We start from the raw sequence: 21321 nt of genomic DNA on the forward strand, positions 1-21321 counted from the left end.
ATTTCTCCATCACTCATTTCTCCATACTATGCATGTCAATGTGAATATTGACATGAATATAGAGGTAAAAAAATTACTAACCATTGTTTCCGTCTTTTGCCGTTGCCGCCAGTAGCTGACCTTTGTACTTTCCTTTGAGGAATGTTCCATCCAAGAATAATAAAGGCCGACAAGAATTGAACCCAGAAATACATGCAGCGAATGACACAAAGAAACGACGAAACTGTTGACTACTCGCATCATAGTCAATATTGACATAACTCCCCGGATTGTACCGCATCACCGCATCCGAATACCACCGCAGCTAGTCAAACGATAATGAGTGATCTCCATGAATACTAGCCTTTGCTTTCTCCACAGCCAACCATACGACGTGGTAACTCACATCTAGCCCATAATCCCTCTTCAAAATAGTAACAACATCACACGGCCGAGTCAACGGCTTGTCCCTCACAATTTCAGATATGGTACTCGACACCAAATCCGAACTAACTCGTGGATTCTTCGATGTTTGGACATCCGTACCACACGTATGCACATCACTAAAACTCTTGATGTAGAAAAAATCATTTGCTCGTTGTGTTCTACAATGTATAGCCCACGAGCAGCCCCTCTCCTCCCGCATCGCACACACAGCAGTAACTCTTGTTGTCTCGTTCTTCACATATGTAAACTGAAACCCACATTGGATGGCGTACTTACATAAAACGTCACGAAATTCTTGTGCACCTCCAACAAACCGTTGTCCCACATGCGTAATACCATTTGCCCAAGAGGCTGACAACAACACCTTCTCGTTATGGTGGCAAAATCTTTGTAATGCATCAATTTCTTCCTCAACCCCCACACGCACCAATCCCAAACTAGTCGACTGAACAATACCACTTTTCAACTCAACCACAACTTCTACATGTTGTACCCCCATTGATTTAGCAAGCAGTAACATGTTCTGAAATTCTTCCTCATTGTCCAAATCACACTTCCTAATGCCAGGTAGTTTACAGAACAGTGAAATAGAACCAGCAGACAACTCATCCCATTTCTCACACAAACACTCCACCAAACGAGAATAACACATTGCGCGGGCAACATTTATTACAGTTGTACTGCAACCATATGTACACACCAACAGCATAAAGGTATCCATCTCCTATAAAAACACAAAAACCACAACAATGAACATTAATATAAATCAATATGAAAATTTACTTTGTGCAGAAAATGGATGAGAAAGCGTACAGCCGAAGTGCTAAATCCATGCTTCAGAAGGTACAAGATGTGAGCATTCACATTGTTGTTAACAACATGTCAACATTAAGGAAACATCAAAGTAAAATGACAAAATCAACAATCTTCACATCATATTCGCGCGATGTGAACATTTACATTGAAACAGACACTGTAAATTATATGACACACACAGAGCCTCATTCAGCAAACATCAATTTCAAATGAGAACATCCACATTCTTCACATAATCCACATTAACAAATTGTTAACATCCACATTGACCTATATACTGATAATCAAATCATCTACAGAGATCCTCATTACGCATGCGTCCAAGTAAAATCAGAACTACACATTTAATCAAAATCGACATCAAAAATCACATTGTGCAAATTATCAAAAATTACTACGTGTACAGTTCAGGTGCTAAATCCATAATTCACAAATACAAAGATGTGAACATTCACATTTATATTAACAAGATGCCAAAATTGCAAACATCAAAGTAAAAATGAGAACACCAACAAACTTCACATAATATTAACAAAATCTGAACATTTACATTGAAACATACACTCTGAATTATATCACACACACAGAGCCTCATTAAGTAAACATCAATTTAAAATGAGAACATCCACATTCTTCACATAATCCACATTAACAAAATGTCAACATTCATATTGCCATATATACTGATAATCAAATCATATACACAGATCCTCATGACGCATACAACTAACTAAAATGAGAACTAACATTGTTCTTCACATAATATGAATGTACTCCCCTCCACATGACGACGTAAGAAGCATATAATTGAAAAGCCAGCGCATCCAATTCACATCAATCCAAAAACAGAGCATCTGCTTCATCATACAAATGAACTGAACATTTATTCACAATCAAATTGATACTAACCTTAACCATGCAATCCTACAATCCTCCAGAAAGTCGAACACAACTGATTCGAACTACTTAAAGCTCGGAAAATGTGACAGCCGAACAGCTACCTCTTCGTCATCTTCACTCGCAAACCACAGAACCAGAACCAGACTAGAACACCAACAATGAAACCCTAGCACCACCAATCCTTCGAACGAGTATGCAAAACATAAACGTATCTCTTGGAATTGGATTGACGAAGAGAAACGTAAAATGGAAACTGCCAAACTGAATCACCGAGGAAACAGCCACGTAAACAGGCACATAATATGTAAATGCGTATAACACTGTACACATACATACATATATATGGGGGCAAAATAGTCCAGTAAAATATGTTAAATTAGGAAAATGGACCTTATGGAATAAAAAGAAAAGTTTATGGGACTAATCAGGTTATCATATTCTTTTGTAGACCTAATGGGTTATAACAACTCTAGAATGGATTTATCAATAAAAATCTCAACAAAAATCGTGTTTCATACATATAGAAATTTCAAAAATTTCAAAAACTTGTTTGGAATACTTGGGCTTGAAAATTGTATACAGATAGTTGTTGACAATGGAAGGTGGTGGAAACTTACTAAAAGTGTTTGCTAGTGGGTCGCAGATAGTGATCAGTGATGAAGCCACGTAGAGACTATAATGGGCATGCCCACCTATACTTTGAAAATCACACTTTGTCCTCTAATTATAAAAAATGTCATTTAACTCCCGTTAATTTTTAAATATGTTCATAAATCTTTATATCACGTCTTTCTTTTTTAGGGTAAAATTCACTTTGCCCTCTTTATAAAATTCCTTACAATTTATCACCATAAATGCTTACTTTTGTCAAAATATACTCTTATAAATTTTATATTATTTTTTCTTTTCTTTAATTTTTTTTTATCTTCCCTCATATTTTCTCTACATTTATCTTTCTTTTCTTTTTTTTTGATATGCACATTTTTAAGTTAGTATGTTATGATATTATTTCTTCATCCCTATCCACAGTCTATGGTTTCCAATGCTTAGTGTACTTGCACATTTCTTGCACATTTTTAATTAAGAAGTTATAGACTTTAACCTTACATATTTGTAATAAAAGATTTTTATTACATATTTAACGACCACATTATCCATATTAATGTAACACAATTAATATTTTATTAATATATGTAAATTTTTAATTGCATGACATGTAAGATAAAAGTATCTTTAATAGTTCAACAGTTAAATGACTAAGAGTATCTCCAATGGTGAACTATTTTTTCCATCAAATTTGATGAAAAAAAGGCTCTTTCTTCAATCTGATATGAGTTTCTCTAACGGTGAACATTGTTGCTTGTATCAAATGCTAGGGACGTCCAGTGGGATGACCAGCCGGACGACCGACCGGTCGACCAGTTACGCCACTAATTTTTTTTTCCCTCTCCATTTCTGTTCTGATTTTGTTTTCCTTCATTTCTGTTTAATCAACACACCTCGCTACTAATCATTCAATTGTTCAAGCTCAGCCCTCAATTGCTCAATCTTGAGCCCCATAGACCTCTGTATTACACCATTTTCCTTCTCTAGCAACTTTGCTAGCAACCCCTCATCGAAATACACATTCTTTGGAATCCAAGGTCGTCTGTATCTCCTCCCTTGCCTCTGCGAACTTGAGGTTGATCTCGTCGACCACTTTGCTCGTATCAACACAGTATTGCCTCGTAATTTGGAAAATCCTCAACTAGGTTGAAGAGTTTGAGCTTGTTGGGTGAAGAAAATGATGGATTTTCATGGGATTTTGAGACGAAAATGGGATTTTGAGACGAAGATGAAGGAATACAGTGTTCTTTGATAGATATTCTTCAATCACATACAGATAGAGAGAGGTGCTTGATAATTGAGGTTGTTGAAGAACGTCCAAATCAGAGCATCAGTGAGAGGTGGTCGACTGGGTGGTCGACCTAGGGGTCGACTTGTCAATGTAAATTTTCACAAATTTTTAAGCGGTCATCCAGAGGACATCTGGCCGGTCGTCTGGTGGGTCCAACTCAATAGCTATGTACAGTAAATTGCTGAAAGGGGCTGGCCATCCTCAGTTTAGTGAAACATTTGATATTTTCTCAATTTGAAACTGCTTTGGTGCAACCGTTAGAGCACAAAAAATACTCATTTTTTTATCAAATTTGAATTTGATGATGGATTTGGTAAATGGTTGGAGATGGTTTAAGACCTTATTTGTTATAGCCTAAAAAAGTTAAAAAGTCAAAAAATCACTATTATATTTAAGTCACATCATCTTATTTAAGTCATATCATATCTCTACCACATCATTTCATAAAAAATCAAAAAGTGTACTTATTTAAATCATTCCAAATCACTCCTAACTATTATCATATTCTAATAATTAATAGTGTCAAAATAGTATATTTCTCTTTTAGCAATGATACTTTAATGGTGTAAGGAGTGTAAATGTTATTTCTGATATTTTTCTCACAAAAATATCAAATAAAAATGATACACACCGGTCTCATTATGAGAAACGTAAAAACATAGAGGGATGACAAAATCAAACTGTAGCGAAACCAATAGATAGAGGCCTCGTTTGGCAAGAGGCTATTTTAGCCAATTAGCCAAAAAGTTACTAAATTAGCCAAAAAGCCAACAACCCATACCAAAAAGTCAAAGATTCTCTTTTCTCTCTACTTTTTGCACATCTTTTCGTAATTAGCCAAAAAGTCATCCCAAACATACAAGTTTTTTTTACCTACCTTTTTAGCCAAATAGCCAAAAAGTTACTAAATTAGCCTGTTCCCAAACGAGGCTAGAGAGAAGTAGTGGGGAGTTGCAGGGAGTGTTGTGAATTTTTTTTTTGGGTATTAAAATAAAACTTTTCTTAATAAAAATTTTGTTGAATAATGATAATTAAAAAAAAATATATAATTTGGTAGAGGTAAGGACATCTCCAATGCTATACCAAATCCATCACCAAATTCAAATTTGGTGAAAATTTTCTTTTTTATTTTTATACTTCAATAGTTTCATCAAACATATATTAAATTAAGAATATATAAAATATTTTACCAAACTGAAGATAGCTATCACCTTTCAACATTTTACTAAAGATAGCCATTAAAAAATTGACCGGCCATACGTCCAGTCCGGTTGGATGTCTCCCAGTCATCCTTTTAGGAGTTATTTGGGATGACCTAAATAAGTGTACTTTTTGTCTTTTTACGAAAAGATGTGCAGAAAAATAGAGAGGTGATATGATGAAAAAAAATAAAAAAATAAAAAGATGAATTACTTTGGGTTGCCAAACTTGGCCTTAGTTGCAAAATTTCCACAAAACTAAAAATTACTCCGCACACCAAACATAGATATATAAAAAATTAGATATATAAAAAATTGCATTTGCATATATCCATATACAGAAAATTGAAGATGAGAGACAAAATTACAATTTTCAGAACTTAGGGTGTGTTTGTTTGGACGGACTAGATAAGGGAGGATTGTAATCCATCGGACTGTTAGTCCCGGATTACATTGTCCCCAGACTATTTGGTTGGATTAAATTTATATCCTATGTTTGTTTAGCTATGAGATTAGATGTTTGGATTGGACCATTTTTAGTGAATCTAATGTTTGGTTAGACGGACTGGATAAGGATAAATGTTCAAAAGACTATTTTACCCTTATAATTTATAATTTTTATTTAATATATAATTTTAAATTTGTAATCTATAATTTATAATTTAACAACACTAAAAAAATTTAATTTATAAGGCCATAATTTATAATTTATTATTTTCAATTAAATTAAATTTATAATTTATATGTTTTATTTAATATAAAATTTTAAATTAACAACAATAAAAAATAATTTTATTTAATATATAAATTAAATTTTCAATAACACTAAAAAAATTTAATTTATAAGGCCATAATTTATAATTTATTATTTTTAAATAAATTTAATTTATAATTTATAATATTTATTTAATATATAATTTTAAATTAACAACACTAAAAAAATAATTTTATTTAATATGTAAATTTAATTTTTAACAACACTAAAAAAATTTAATTTATAAGGTCATAATTTCTAATTTATTATTTTCAATTAAAATAAATTTATAATTTATATTTTTTTATTTAATATATAATTTTAAATTAACGACAATAAAAAATAATTTTATTTAATATATAAATTAAATTTTCAACCACACAAAAAAAATTTAATTTATAAGGCCATAATTTATAATTTATTATTTTTAAATAAATTTAATTTATAATTTATATTATTTATTTAATATATAATTTTAAATTACCAACACTAAAAAAATAATTTTATTTAATACGTAAATTTAATTTTTTAACAATACTAAAAAAATTTAATTTATAAAGCATAATTTTTAATTTATTATTTGTAATTAAATTTAATTTATAATTAATAGTTTGTAATTTAAATTTTTTATTTAATATATAATTTTAAATTAACAACACTAAAAAAATAATTTATAGACGTGCAAAAAAACTATTTTATAATTTTCTAATTGTTTGCTAAGTAATAATATAGGGTAAAATGAATATTTCAGACCTAAATTCCATGGGATACCAATCCCATGAAAATAATCTCACCTCCCCCATGGGAAAGGATAGTCCCACAAATATGGGACTAATAGTCCGGACTATTAATCCCAGAGCAAAAAAATTAAAACAAACAATAGATTATTAGTCCAGTGAGACTAAGGCTAAGTTTAGCAACTCAAAAATAATCTATCTTTTTATTTTTTTATCTTTTTCTCATCATATAATCTCTCTACTTTTCTGTACATCTTTTCATAAACAGACAAAAAATATATTTATTTAAATCATCCCAAACAACTCCTAATAATCCAATCTCAAGCCCCAATCCTTCAAAACAAACACACCCCTAATGATTTGAGATATATAGATTATACATATATAGATGAATGAATGAATGAAATACGGAGCCAAGCAAAGGAGTTTGGTCTGTAAGAAGCTCTTCTTCCTCTTGGAGGTGAAAGCATAACCGACTACCAATTTCTAAGGTAGTGGGAAGGCAACGCCGATTGAGTGTATTAATGGAATGGAAGGAACATGAAGTAAGAGAGCTTAGAGAGAGAGAGAGAGAGAGAGAGATGGAGCATCAGGAGCAAGAGCAGAAACATGAAGTGTACAGAGGAGATATACCCGATGAAGGAGAGATGGATGCCGATGTCGACATGTATAGCGCTGAAGACGACGACGTCAACTCCAAGGTCCTCTCTCTGTTTCTCTCTCTACTCATATGTAATTTGCCATAATTTTGATGTTGAATAGGACTTGGAGGACATGAAGAAGAGACTCAAGGAGATTGAAGAAGAAGCAGGCGCCCTTTGAGAAATGCAATCCAAAGTTGAAAAGGGTTCAAGGTCCCTTCTCTCTTTCCGTCTGTGTGTGTTTGTTCCTGATTGATCTTTGATTATGCTACTTTTGTATCAACAACAGAGTTGGATGAATTGTTCAATTATAGTTTTTTTGGTTCTCCGCGTTGTAATGGAATGTGATCAACAGAGTGTATTAATGGAATTGAAGCAGAGGTAGATTTTCGGATTTCACTTGCCGATCGTCCCCCGATGGACTGGCATTTTGCTGATAGCTAAAAAATTCACCGTTAAAGAGCTGAATATCAGATTAGAGAAATTTCTTAAATTTTTACTTAAATTTAATAAAATGTTTGACACACTGTTAAAAATACCCTAAGAAATTAAAATAATTGTGTAAATAGAATTGGGCCAAGAGTGAGTTCAATCCCACACCTTTGGGATCGTAGGCTGGGCCCTTGAGTGAGTGGCAGGCTGGTAATATCGAAGAACAACAGTGTCAAATCTGTAAATAAGACACTAACCCTAGTGTTCTCTCTCGTGGTCTAATATACACAACACTCGCAGACTCGCAGCTTTCCTTCATATTTTCCCACAAATCAGGACCAGGCGGACCGTTGCTTACTCGGCGACCTTCGCAGGTAGTTTTTTTTTCTCTCTCTGTCTCATCATCTTTTTCTTCACATCTAGATCTCTATATGCTCTCTTGTTAGCTACAAAGTCATGTTCTTTAATGTCTGTTTGGTTGCTGAGAAAATTGAACAGGTGAAAGGAAAATGAATTATGATGACTTGAATGTTGTTATGTTGTGATTAATTTCCAGAAATTGAGAAAATATTACCTACTTAAGTGTACAGTTGCTTTACGCTCAGTTAGGGTGAGCCATCTGGGATTTGGGGTTATTTTCATATCATTTCTCAGCAGCCAAACGAATTACAGTGTAAAAATTTAATCTTTTTTCAGATCTTAACTTGATTTGGGTTATAATTGTAGTAGTGATGTTTGAATTGTTTTATCATGCAATCAGTCGAGTACGAGTAGTTTCTGATTTTGTAGAACTTCTAGTTGTTGAAGTAGCCCATTGTGTTGTTTGGTGTTTGTATGAGCTTACTGCTACTGCTACAGTGCAGGAAATTAAATGGAATATTATTGAGACATTAAAGAAATGTTTATGAGGGCTGCTTTTCCTAAATTTGTCTAGCTACATGTTCAAGCTTGAGTGTTAGAATCATATGTTCTTGTTTTGGCTTACTGGAGACTTTTGTTCACTCTGGCTGCTTAAAGGAAAATACATAGGATTCAAAACTCAATTTGTTTTCTTTTTATTCTCTTGTCTGTAACCATTAGCTTATGAGAAATCTATAATGTTCATTTGTGGGGCCACATAGGAAGACTTAGATTCACAGTTTTTGTTGGTGGAATTTGGTAAAGCTCGTTAAACCTTCTGAAATTATGATTGGAATTTTTCTTGATGCTGTTAAAGTAATAGCTTTTTGTAGGGACTGCATTTCAAGGTTCCATGTCTTCTATTGTGATATATATTTTGTATTGTAATGAACTAATTTTAGCTGCCATAATATTTTTTATTTTTAAAATTTTTTGGCTGGGGGGTTCATATTTTCATATATTTTTTCCCTGTCATTTTTGTTCAGTAGAGTTACTTCAGGTTGCTAGAATAGGTGAATTCTGCTATTGACCTGACTAATGGGTAATTTAAGATTAATTTTTTTGGGTATGAATAAACATAGGAAGTACTTAAGCGGCGCAAGCATATGAAAAGATGCAAAGACTTTACTGAATGTGAGTAAGACTCTTTTCGTTTGCTGTTTTCATTTTTTCTTGTGGGCATCGGGGACACATGCAAACTTGTAGGCTTATATGCGTGATTATGTTGATCATTGGCAACATAACTAGACGACCTACAATTACAGATATTCTTCACCTGTGCTCGAAAGAACAGTACGTCTCATGTTAGTCTTCTACAATCGATGTTTTATTGCCTGGGATGCTTGATTGTATTTCCATGGAATTTCTTCTTGTATTTTGGCACCAGTGTTTATAGTAGTGAAAAGATTGGGAAGGGAAAAACCCTTTTCTCTATTGTTCCTTTTTATTTAAACCTTTATTGTGCTCTTTATTTGATATGCTTGTTTTTGTTTTATTCTTGCACGCAATTAATGTTGGTTTCTGTTGCAGGTCACCACCTTGAGTTGCAAATATGGCGGATGGATCACAGTATCCTTCAATTACCCAGAAGATACATGGGCAATCTTATTTCTTATCTCGAATTTCTCCTAACTTGCGCTCCAGGAATACTGGTTTACACAATATGACTGGTGCCTATGTAAATGGAGGTCTGCAGAGTCCTCTGCCACCAACATTCCAAGGCACTGGCCTGGAATTTGCATCACCACTATCCTCTGTTTTCGTACAAGCTCCCGCAGAAAAAGGTTTTCGTAGTTTTATGATAGACTTCCTCATGGGAGGAGTTTCTGCTGCTGTATCCAAGACTGCTGCTGCTCCGATAGAGCGAGTTAAGCTATTGATTCAGAATCAGGATGAGATGATCAAAACCGGTCGGCTGTCTGAACCATACAAAGGAATTTCGGACTGCTTTGCCCGAACAATTAAGGATGAAGGCATTCTGTCTTTGTGGAGAGGCAACACCGCCAATGTTATCAGATATTTCCCAACCCAGGTTAGTCTATCTTTTGTTTATATTTGTTAATCTTGCCATTTCTTTTGTTTCGTTTTTCTGCTCTCGATTAGTATGGGAGCAGTTATGTCCACAGTCCAAAACATCTCTTCCACAACCCTCCCTCTCACATGATGGAACAACACTATGTGAGTGTGTGGTCTGCAGAAATAACAATTGCATAATAATTAGTGTATATATATGTGTTTGCTAACAAAGGGATGGATTGAAATCCTGAAATTTGAAGGAAGTGATGCCATGTCTTGTTTTATAGAATGTCTCACAGAATTTGCAATTTCATTAATCTTTTTCAGGCCCTGAACTTTGCTTTCAAAGATTATTTTAAGAGGCTGTTTAATTTCAAGAAAGACAAGGATGGCTACTGGAAGTGGTTTGCTGGGAATTTGGCGTCAGGTGGTGCTGCTGGTGCTTCATCTCTTCTTTTTGTTTATTCCCTAGATTATGCTCGAACACGTTTGGCTAATGATGCTAAAGCTGCTAAGAAAGGTGGTGGAAGGCAGTTTAATGGTTTAATTGATGTTTACAAGAAAACCATTCAATCTGATGGCATTGCTGGGCTTTATCGTGGATTCAACATCTCTTGTGTGGGAATCATAGTTTACCGTGGGCTATACTTTGGAATGTATGATTCCTTGAAACCTGTGGTTCTGGTTGGTGATTTGCAGGTAACTTATTCCAGCCTTTTGTTTCGTATTGGATCTTTATCTTCTATTTATGTTACCCCTTGTATTCTTTTCAGTGTAGCTTTGTAAAATAAGAGGGAACCTGCTAAGGCCATGCATGTTTTGTTGGATTGGATTATATGGGACTATTAGTCCTAGGACTAATAATTTTGGGATTACTAATCCTGTAGGGATTACTAATCCTGTAAGGATTACATATCCTATCCCATGTTTGGAATGCATGTGAATTAGGAGGGGAGATTAGTACAATCCTATTGTCTCATGTTTGTTTGGGATCACTGTACATAGACTACATGGTGTAATGACTATATTTTGAGGGTGTTTTGGTCATTTAACATCTTAATCTTGGACTTCTTTTGATCCTCCATTTTGTATGCACAGTTTTGGTGTAATTGTCAAATCAGTCCGGAGATTTTTTGTATACAAAAATGAGATTCAGGATTGGCTAGGATACATAATCCAGTTCTATGGCCATATACCTGAAACAAATAAAACATAATTGTTATATATTTGAATTGCTTAAAATTGTAAATGGAGCGGTGATGGGGTTGGTTCTACACTACATGGGTTTGGGAAAATATTTGCAGCTTAGATGTCATCTAGAAGCATGGACACGGACACGTGACATGACACGATTACGACACAAACACGCCGACACGCTAATTTTCAAAAAATGCAGGACACGACACGTGGGGAACATGCATGAAATATTATATATTTATTATATGTTATATATATATATATATATATGAATATATCTTTCAAAGATGATAAAAAATATAATATGACACTAATCTTTATAAATTTATATGGTTTTTGTTTTATTATTGTATCTTAAATTATTTTGTTCAAACTTATAATTAGTTTCACACGTGTCTAATCGATAGACATGTGTGTTTAAAAGGTACACACGTGTGTCCTCGAAGTGTCCAAAGAGTTTTCGGATTTTTAAAAAATGACACGTTTTGTAGAGTGTGGGATACGTGTCGGGCAAGTGTTCAAAGAGTGTCGGCGACACGGATACGTTACCTTCTTAGAAGTGTCCGTGTTTCTTAGGATGTCATAGTGGTTCATTTCTTGCCTCATCTTTTTAAATAAATGTCTTTGTAGTATTTGTGTTATCTTGTGTTAACTTATGCACCATCATCTAATCTTTTTTGGTGATGACTCAACCTGATAATGTAGGAAACAAAAATTATGCAAGAAGAGCGAACACAAACACACACAAAAAAGAAGTGAAAATCTCTTTTTTCTCAAATTGTATTAATAATTAAAGCACTGCTAATTGCTAGATAAGGTTTACAAGCTTATTTATTGTAATAGAAATGCTAACAAACCTTGGAATATTTAAAGGGAAATTAATATATTAGGAAACTAATTATGTCTTGTAGACCAAATAATGATAATTCTTGTAAAACAAATGAGGAAACATAAACAAGTGGGAATTAAATATCCTAGTCAAAATATATTTTAAAAAATAATAAAAATATTTATTTGCTAAAAGTGCGCCTACATCATCCTTCCCAACTTGAATAAACTCTTCCTTGAGTTTTCATTGCTTGAAATATTTAAACACGTTTATTTCCACCCAACTCTCCTACATCACGTTCGACAATATCTCCTAACATCTTGCCTTTATTGTTGTTTTCATATTTATCAAATATCAGAATACTCAAATCCCTCTTGCCTTCAATATGCTGCTAATCTGAACTTGACAGACTCATCAACTTACTCATTGAATAATTTGTATCCACAATCACATAATAGTTATTAAGCTGTGAAAAATAGTGTGTATTTGTAGAACCGTTGTTTCGACTCAACCTTTCTTTGATATTGTTCATATAACATCTGTTCATGATCTGATTGAAGGAATTTAATGCTCATCAATGTTATATTGTGCCATATCCTAATGGATTCTTTATGTTGTCGTCTCCGATCACATTGCAGTTGCTACTCACCATGTAGAAGCAAGCATGGCTGTTTAACTTGCGTGTTGCATACTTGACTTGCTATTCTTCAAAGATTTCAATATACTTAAAGAAAATTTCAACTTTGCGAAACCAATAAATAAAACCTTCGGCATGGCAAGGAACATTAAAATGGGAATTTCTATTTCTACTTGATAATATGAAGAGCCATGCTTCATGAGATTGCCTATTGAACGCAACATAAAATTTCTGTTGCTAAAATCACACCTGCATCACAATGCATATAGCCAGAACCAGTAGGCTAGCATTGGGTTGTCTTTTTTCACACAATGCATAACTGCTTATTTTGTGTTTAATATCTACAGGATAGTTTCCTAGCTAGTTTCTTACTGGGATGGGCAATCACCATTGGTGCTGGATTGGCCTCTTACCCAATTGATACTGTGCGTAGAAGGATGATGATGACATCGGGAGAAGCTGTCAAGTACAAGAGCTCCATCGATGCATTTAATCAGATCATCAAGAAGGAAGGTCCTAAATCACTCTTTAAGGGTGCTGGAGCAAATATATTGCGTGCTGTCGCAGGAGCTGGTGTGCTCGCTGGCTACGACAAGTTGCAGCTCATTGTTTTGGGAAAGAAATACGGATCTGGCGGTGGCTAATAGGATCAGTGGTGATAATGATGATGTTGATGATGATGAAAGTATGAGGATTTAGGTTTACTATAATATGTGTTTTAAAATAATTTTGTCCGAACAATGTTACTTTTGATATTTCCCCAAGTATTTAGGGATTACATATTAGTTATATAGTACCAGAATACCTGTTTGAGACTTCATTTCATGTTATGTGTGCTTGAGCTTATATACTACAGCTTATATTTGCCTTTTTGGTGAGAAAAAAAAATATGACATTGTTTTAATGATGTAATTGGCAATATAATGTTGAGTGGTTTGTTGAATATGGCAATAGATGCTACTAGTATAATTATTTTTGGATTGTGGCCTTGAGATTTTGATACATTTATATGGTCTATAACTGTTGTTGCTCATGGTAACAGCATGATCAAAGTTACACAAGTTGATAATTGACTCGTAAGTTCTAGATGTTCTGTTGTTTTGTGGCAGAAAGATGTTATTTGAATACTTTATTAATCTAATATTTGTTGTGATTTTTTGATATATTGCTAGTTGTGTCTGATTTTATGTTTTTTTTATTAGTTATATATGGTATTATTTTGTTCATCTGCTATTTTTTTGGTTGCTATTCAATATATAGGCCATTGCATTTGGAAGGGGGCTTTGATTTTAATACTGTATATTACAGTGTAGCAATTAGTAAAAAGTTTTGGTAAAGTCAGTTGAAGGCTTGGAGCCGTTGGTTCCATTATGATGCTATTTTGATTTTGCAGAAGCAGAATTGCATGGTTTTGTGGGTTTTGGTATTGTTTTGTAAGAAGTTTTATGTGCTATAAAAAAAAATATATTTAAAATTATCATTGAAATCAAGCTCATTGCAATTGAACACCGAAATTGTCCTTTTTTTTTGTTTTCATCAGTAGAAAAATTCATGAAGGAAAGCCAAACAGTACTTACAATAGTTCATTCAATCCAAAATTTACACGAAACAAAATAAAAATTAAAGAAATTATGAAAATATTCAGATACACATTTTGTGTTTGTACTTGTAAACATAGCGGATCATTAGAATTCGGCAATAAAGTGTTTCTGAGATAAATCAGAAATCCCGACAACAGAGAAGGTAAGCCCGCCAATCAAATCACCGATGGACTCCAAACCACCAATCAACAGCAGAAACAAAACACAAAGAAAACCAAGAAACAAAAGCAAAAAACACAAACCCACAGACCACAACTTCCAGTAGCAGCGGCGACGGATCCGGCGGTGGTGAAGGCGACAGATTTGGGGAAGAGAGGCGGTGAATCCAGAGGAGAAAGAGCGGGGAGCAAGGGCGTTGAAGGCTAACCAGGAGGAGACACAGAAGCGATGCCAAATGAAGGCGGGGAAGAGGAGAGACGGCGGATCTAGTGAGGCCATGGCCGGAGTTGCAGCGAAGGGGAGAAGAAACACCTCACAAGGGAGGGAGAGGATGAAAAGCCAAAGCTTTCAGGTTATTGAATAGCAAAGCAAGGAAAGGAAAGAGAAAAAGTGGGATAGGAGGAGGGGAGAGGAGATTGGAGGTCATCGGAAACCCCCTCTCTACAGACTAGAAGGCTAGGAGAAAGAAAAGTATAGAGAGAGAAGCTCTCAACTAGAGAGAGAGTTTCTTAATTTTTCCTCCGTAATTGTTTTTATTTGTCACACATATATTGTAATTGAAATGACAATAACTATATTGAAATGCAAGGAAAATTATATGGATTATTGGTAAAATTTGTCTTGAATTTGTCACCAAAAAAAATTCGCTTTTTCTGGAAAATCTATCTGTTTATAATGTAATTCACATTTCTAGAAAATCCATCTATTCATAATGTGATTGGATTAAACCTAGAGTTTTGCCAAGACCTAAAGATTGAAGCCTCTGACACCAACACCATTTCCATTTGAAAATGGAGTTAGATTGTGACCAGTTGTGTTAATCATCATCATCATATGTTTCTTTGAAAACTAGTTAAAAGCTGATAAGCCAAGGACATAAATCCTCCAGAGCTTGATCATTTTCCTCTTAGCCTATCTATCTGAAAGCCATGCTCCTAATTTCATCACCTCAAGACCTTCGCTAAAAACATGTTTATCGCTTCGGTTCCAAGATAACTCTCTCTCTCTCTCTCTCTCTCTCTCTCTCTCTTCACGGGGGGCTCTGAATGAAGGTGTCTTTGTCGAGCTCCACTTGAAACAACTGTGAAAACTACATGGGGAAGGAGTTGTTAAGTCATTATCATGCGCATGGTCTTCCCCTTCTAGCCTTTGAATTTGAGTCCGACCTTTCTCTCAATCTATGGTTTGTAACTCATGTTCAATCTAGTTGTCCTGTGCAGGACTAAAAACGAGCCGAGCATAATTGAGCTTTGCATGGCTTGAACTCGATTCATTTATTTATCGAGTTCGAAAATCAGTATCAAAAATTAATCTAGCTCTCGGCTCATTTATACTATTCATGTTTGAGCTTACCTCAAAGCTCAATAATAAAGAAAATATTTGGTTCCTAGTACAAGAATCATGGTGGAAGAAGTAACATCGAGATTAAAATATTCAATGTTTCAAACTTCTGAGTTGTGGAAGATGAGAATAGAGAATTATTTCTACCAAAATGATCTTTATCTTCCTCTTGAAGGAGTCTCAAAGAAGACAATAGGGTTAACCCTCACTGCATCTGTCATATTCAATATCCAGAATAAGAAAAAAAACTGAAAAGTTTGATGACTAGTCTATCATGGATGTATGAGAAGCGCTCAACCATGAACAAAGTCCATCTGATTTAGCCAATATATCGAAGCCAAAGTAAAACCAGTAAAATTAAAGCCAGAGTTAGTCAACAGATAATCTCCATAAATGCTTGTAAGAGCAAAATGCAGAGACAAAGTGCACAGAGCAAAAAAGAAAATATAAAAAATTAGATAATCAAAGCAAGGCGTTTAATGAAGGGAGAACAAAGCAGAGTCTTGTAATTATTGCCCAAGAAAAATACAAGACAAGTGCACATGAAGGATTTAGCTGCCAAGTGGAATTCTTTCTTTGAACTTGGAAGCCAAAAAACTGCATGGTAACATATTCAAACAAATTGGTTAAAACCACATAAAAATCTGTTAATAATTTATGCAGAATGAGCATATTCAAGAAACCATATGAAGCTGGAAAATCAAAAATATTTCATATAGCACAAACTTACAAACACAACACAATAATTGAGATTTTTAGAAGTATAGACATTTGATAGCGGGCAATCATTAAGCTAACTTAAATTGCAACATGCAACAACTTCTTACGCATTAATGCTGTGTTTGGTTAAGGAATTTGAAGAGGAATTTAGAAACAGAAAGGAAAAATGTGTATGAAACTAGGTGAAATGTAAGTATATTTTATTCACATTTCACATAACTTTTCATTTTCTCTTTCCAAATCCCTCCTCAAATCCCCCAACCAAACACAGTGTAAGTCAAATAAAATAGAGAGTTCAAATGAAATAAATCAACCAAACATCACACCGAAATTCACTTAAACAAATTACCCAGATACTCCATAGTCCATATACACGTATCAATACTTATAAATTATCGTAACAAAAAGAAAATTTAGATGAAGTAACTGTTAGTCTGTTACTATGTGGTTCTTATGTAATTGAGTTGACAATCCTTTCATTAATTATTTATCGGGCAATTCTATGGTATCCACCGACGTGAGCCTTTCCCGCGATCTCGATCTTTTGATCTCTTCATCTTCGCAAGTATAGCAGTCGAAGGTTGGATGGAAGAAGTGGCGGCATGGGTCTCTTTCTCGATCTCTTGATCTTCGTCAGGGTGAAGATTTCTCTCGAGCTATCCCATCTCTGCCTTTTCCACTTCTCTTCCATCTACCCGACCACCACAAGTACTCCATTTTTATCAAGTCAAAACACTTCAATCATCAATTACAAATAGAAAGAAAATAGAGAGGAAATTTGAGTTTGCTTTCATAAAGAAATTGAAGGATTTGGATATCAGATTAACACCTATATATGTGTGTGTTTGCAATTAGAGAAGGGGCTAATTTTTCTGTTCATTTTTTTCTTTTCTTCACAATCTATCAACGGATCTGGAAAATCTATTTCTTACAACAGTGAACAAGTTAACAAATAAATGATTTTAAGATAATAAAAAAAACAAAACAAAACAAAGCAAAGCAAAGCAAAAACAAGAGAGTTTTACGCAAGGTTCTAGAGGAGAGGGGAAGTCGGAATAGACATACCCACCAATGGACGGCAAGAGTGGGAAGGTAGTAGGAGACAAGGTGGCCAGAGCAGAAATACTCATCAGGGATGAAGATCTCTCTCTCGATCTTTTTCGCCCGACGGAGGAGCAATGGGGCCCCCAATGACTTAAAACACAGATCGGACCGGCCGGTCGGATCGGTGGAACTGGGACCTAGGCTTAGTTCCGGTCCGGAAGAACCCCAAAATCGAATTAGGCTTATATTGTGAAAATCGGCAGAACCGCAGGCATCGGTTTTGAATCGACCCGGCAGTTGGGAAATCTTTAAATTTTTATTATTTTTCTTCTTTGCTTTTCTTTATTTCTTTCGTATATATATATATAAATATATTTTAAAATTTTGACTAAAAAATTTTATTTCAAAAGTCTCTTTTCATGAGGAAGATTCTCATTGAAGTTTGAGGAAATTATGAAAATTATTATTATTTATAGGAAAAAAAATTTCAAAGAAAACTTATAAAATTCTATGCGGGATTCAATCAAATTATTTGATTCAATCAAATTATTTGAATTATATTGATTAGAAGGAGAGTTGAAAATTTCATTTCCCTCCAAAATTAAATCTAGCATTGTTGGTTACATATTTTGTAAAAGCCAGTTACAGTTCGACACGTGGCAGAGTAAGGGTAATAAAGGAAGGTTATTCAAGCCTTCAATCCTGATCGTACACGTGGCAATAAATATTGGTTCTCACATGATCTGAGTAACACTAGATCAATAACGCGATGCAAGATGACATAGCTTCAACAGTTACTCATATTCAAATTCAAGTACAAGAGGGAAGTTCAACTGCCAGTAATGGCGTAATGGAGCTACTTGTAAGGAAGCATGATCAGCAATCATGGAGGAGCAGTTCGACGGTTCGAAGTGCAGTTCGAAGGTCATCACTGACGAGTATAAATAGCAGGGCAGCCCCCAGAAAGAAGGGGACTCAGATCATACAAATCAGTCATTTACTTCATATATTTTCTTTTCCAGTCTTTTACATTTCCAGTCTTTAAATACCTGTTCTTTAAATACCTGCACTTTAAATACCCGCACTGCACTTCGATTCATAGGAGTAGCTTCAAGTAGATTCAAGTAGATTGCTGTTGTAAACCTCTCCGAGGCTGAGTTCGGACCATTGTAAGTGTTCATTTTTATGAAATACTTCAATTGTTCTTCATATTACTGTTATTTCTCTTAATTTCTCCTAAGTCAAGCCACCAGTAAAAGTCCTCTTCATTGAGGCTGAAAGGAACTAAAACACAATCGTCTGATAATTGGTTGGCAATCACAATTTCTGTAAGGACTGATTGATCCTTGCTGGCACGCTCACATTTACAAAAATACCCTTCGAAAAGCCAAAAAGCCAACATATATTTTTGGCACGCCCAGTGGGACTTAATTAAAAATGGCTAGAAGAAGACGATAAGGAGAAAATGAACACTTCGAAGAAGGCGTGGAAGGAGAGGTAGAAATACCAAATCCAAAGGATAATGTGGTAACACATCCTGTGGAAACTCCTATATTGTCAGAACCTATGGTCGAACAAACCAGTACTTCTGGACAAGAACCATATGTTCATATTATTGGACGAAACCAAGGAATTGGACCATCCACTGTGCCATTTACTCAACCAGCAAATCCATGGGATGGTTTAGTAGATGCCATGGGACAACAATTAATGAACACAATGGAAAGGTGGGCAACATCCTTTTTGGATCGAATGAATAACCACTAACCAACAAACACAAGACACACGGAGGAAGTTGTAAATGTCCCCCAACAAAGATTGGCTAGAGAAAAACAGCCTATGCAAGTTAATGGACATTCTAATGGTCAAACTAGTACCCAAAACTTTGAAAGACCATCACCTCAGTCTTGGTATGAACCCATTTCAAGGCCTATAGCAGGCCAAAATGCCTCAGTACTTAATAATGAAGTCACACAAGTTGGTGGATCTGGCCAAGTACAAGAAACTGGCATAAGAATGGTTACAAATCCCATGTTCGAAGCCATACCTGGCACAAGGGGGTACACTAATCCCTTATTCGAATTTATACCCGGGGGGTTGGAGGGTTTTCCTACAAATGGCAGATACATAACACCTGTTCCAGCACCTTTTGCAGGTCCTTGCGTAGGTCATACTCAAAGAGGTTACCCATACCCTCAACAGCAACCTGCACCGCAAGGACAACCAGCCCCAAATTTACCACCTTATGGACCAAGAGGACCACAAGCACAAGTTTGTCTACCAAATCCTGTGTTTGCCCCTCCAGTAGTGGTTCAGCAGGCACAAAATATGGTCCCTAGAGACCAGATTGCTGATATTGTTAGGGAGATATGTGGACCAATGGCTCGGGGGATCCAGACTCCTATATACAGAAAACCATACCCAGAATGGGTAGATAGGGTACATGAATACCCAAGAGGATTCAGAATACCAGATTTTACTCTATTTTATGGAACTGGAAATCAGTCAACTGTAGAGCATATTGCTAGATTTGCTGCTCAATGCGGTGAATTCACTAATCATGATTCTATGAAACTGAGATTATTTCCAAATTCTCTGACTGGAGGAGCATTCGTATGTTACATCAACCTTACACCTGGGTCCATTCAAAATTGGCAACAGATGGAAGAGGCATTTCATGCCCAATTCTTCCAATCAGAGCCAGAAGTTTCCATGGCAGACTTAGCTAGATTGAGTCAAAGGCCTGAGGAAAAGGCTACTCAATTTATTGCCAGATTTAAAAGGGCTCGGAATAAATGTAGAGTCATTCTCCCAGAGCCAGAGTTTGTCAGATTGGCTCAAAATGGTTTAGAATTCAGGCTTCGAAAGAAGTTTGATTCAACCGAATTCAGAGATTTGGTCGAACTGACCTATAAGGTGTCTCGATATGAAGCATTATTAGAAGAGGAACAAGATCGAAATAATGCATCATATAAGACATATTATAGAGATCCTAATTATGAAATAGATGCAGCAGAGATTGTAGGCAAAGAACCTGTAATCTGTGAAGCATTAATTCATAAGGATACAACTATAGACCAGCAGTTTAAAAAGAAAGACTTTCACAGAAAATACTCTTTCGATTTAACAAAAGCAAATGACATCTTTGATCATTTGCTCGCGGCCAATTTCCTTAAGTTACCAAAGGGAGTAAAACTGCCATCTCCAGATGAACTTAAAGGAAAAATATATTGTAAATGGCATAACTCTTGGTCTCACTCGACTAAAAACTGCATTGTTTTTCGAGACAGAATCCAGGAGCAGATTCGGAAAGGAAGTCTGAAATTCCCAACCAAAACAGAAAAGATCATGGGGATTGATAGTAACCCGTTTCTAGAAGTTGGAGAAGGCACAGCTAATGTGGTTGTACCAAACTTCCAGAATCTATCTCTGCAGGAGTTGGAAGAAGTCAACATGCAAATGCATACTGCCAACCAGACAACTGCTAAGAAGGAGACTAGAAACCCACCAGCTATTGGACGAGGTTTCTCACATCAGAAGGAGCAATCTGACGAAGAAGCACTAGATGACAATTCC

At 35.1% G+C, this 21321-nt stretch overlaps 1 protein-coding gene and 1 long non-coding RNA gene across 6 annotated transcripts; one reads left to right on the forward strand and one right to left on the reverse strand.

The window, feature by feature from the left end:
• The first annotated feature begins 7096 nt into the window (after positions 1–7096).
• On the forward strand, positions 7097–13784 carry AAC3 (ADP/ATP carrier 3). Of its 5 annotated transcripts, none has more exons than XM_082883680.1 (6): positions 7099–7430; positions 7492–7583; positions 8103–8176; positions 9732–10233; positions 10545–10916; positions 13228–13784. In XM_082883680.1, exons 4-6 carry the CDS (start codon positions 9754–9756, stop codon positions 13522–13524), a joined length of 1149 nt encoding a protein of 382 aa, XP_082739806.1. In that variant the 5' UTR covers positions 7099–7430; positions 7492–7583; positions 8103–8176; positions 9732–9753; the 3' UTR covers positions 13525–13784. The 5 variants fall into 5 exon arrangements, with proteins under 5 accessions (XP_082739807.1, XP_082739806.1, XP_082739805.1 ...); XM_082883682.1 differs by adding an exon at positions 9284–9335 and having other exon boundaries at positions 7156–7583; XM_082883683.1 differs by lacking the exon at positions 7492–7583 and adding an exon at positions 9284–9335 and having other exon boundaries at positions 7200–7430.
• Positions 13785–16312: 2528 nt separating this feature from the next.
• On the reverse strand, positions 16313–18037 carry LOC114307388 (uncharacterized). The gene is made up of 2 exons (XR_003645079.2): positions 17767–18037; positions 16313–16578 (listed from the first exon to the last, which is right to left on the reverse strand). It is a non-coding gene; the product is annotated as an uncharacterized LOC114307388 (long non-coding RNA).
• Between the last annotated feature and the right edge of the window lie 3284 nt (positions 18038–21321).

The sequence above is a fragment of the Camellia sinensis genome, chromosome 8, assembly GCF_055761805.1.
Source record: "Camellia sinensis isolate YWXY chromosome 8, ASM5576180v1, whole genome shotgun sequence".
NCBI lineage: Eukaryota > Viridiplantae > Streptophyta > Magnoliopsida > Ericales > Theaceae > Camellia > Camellia sinensis.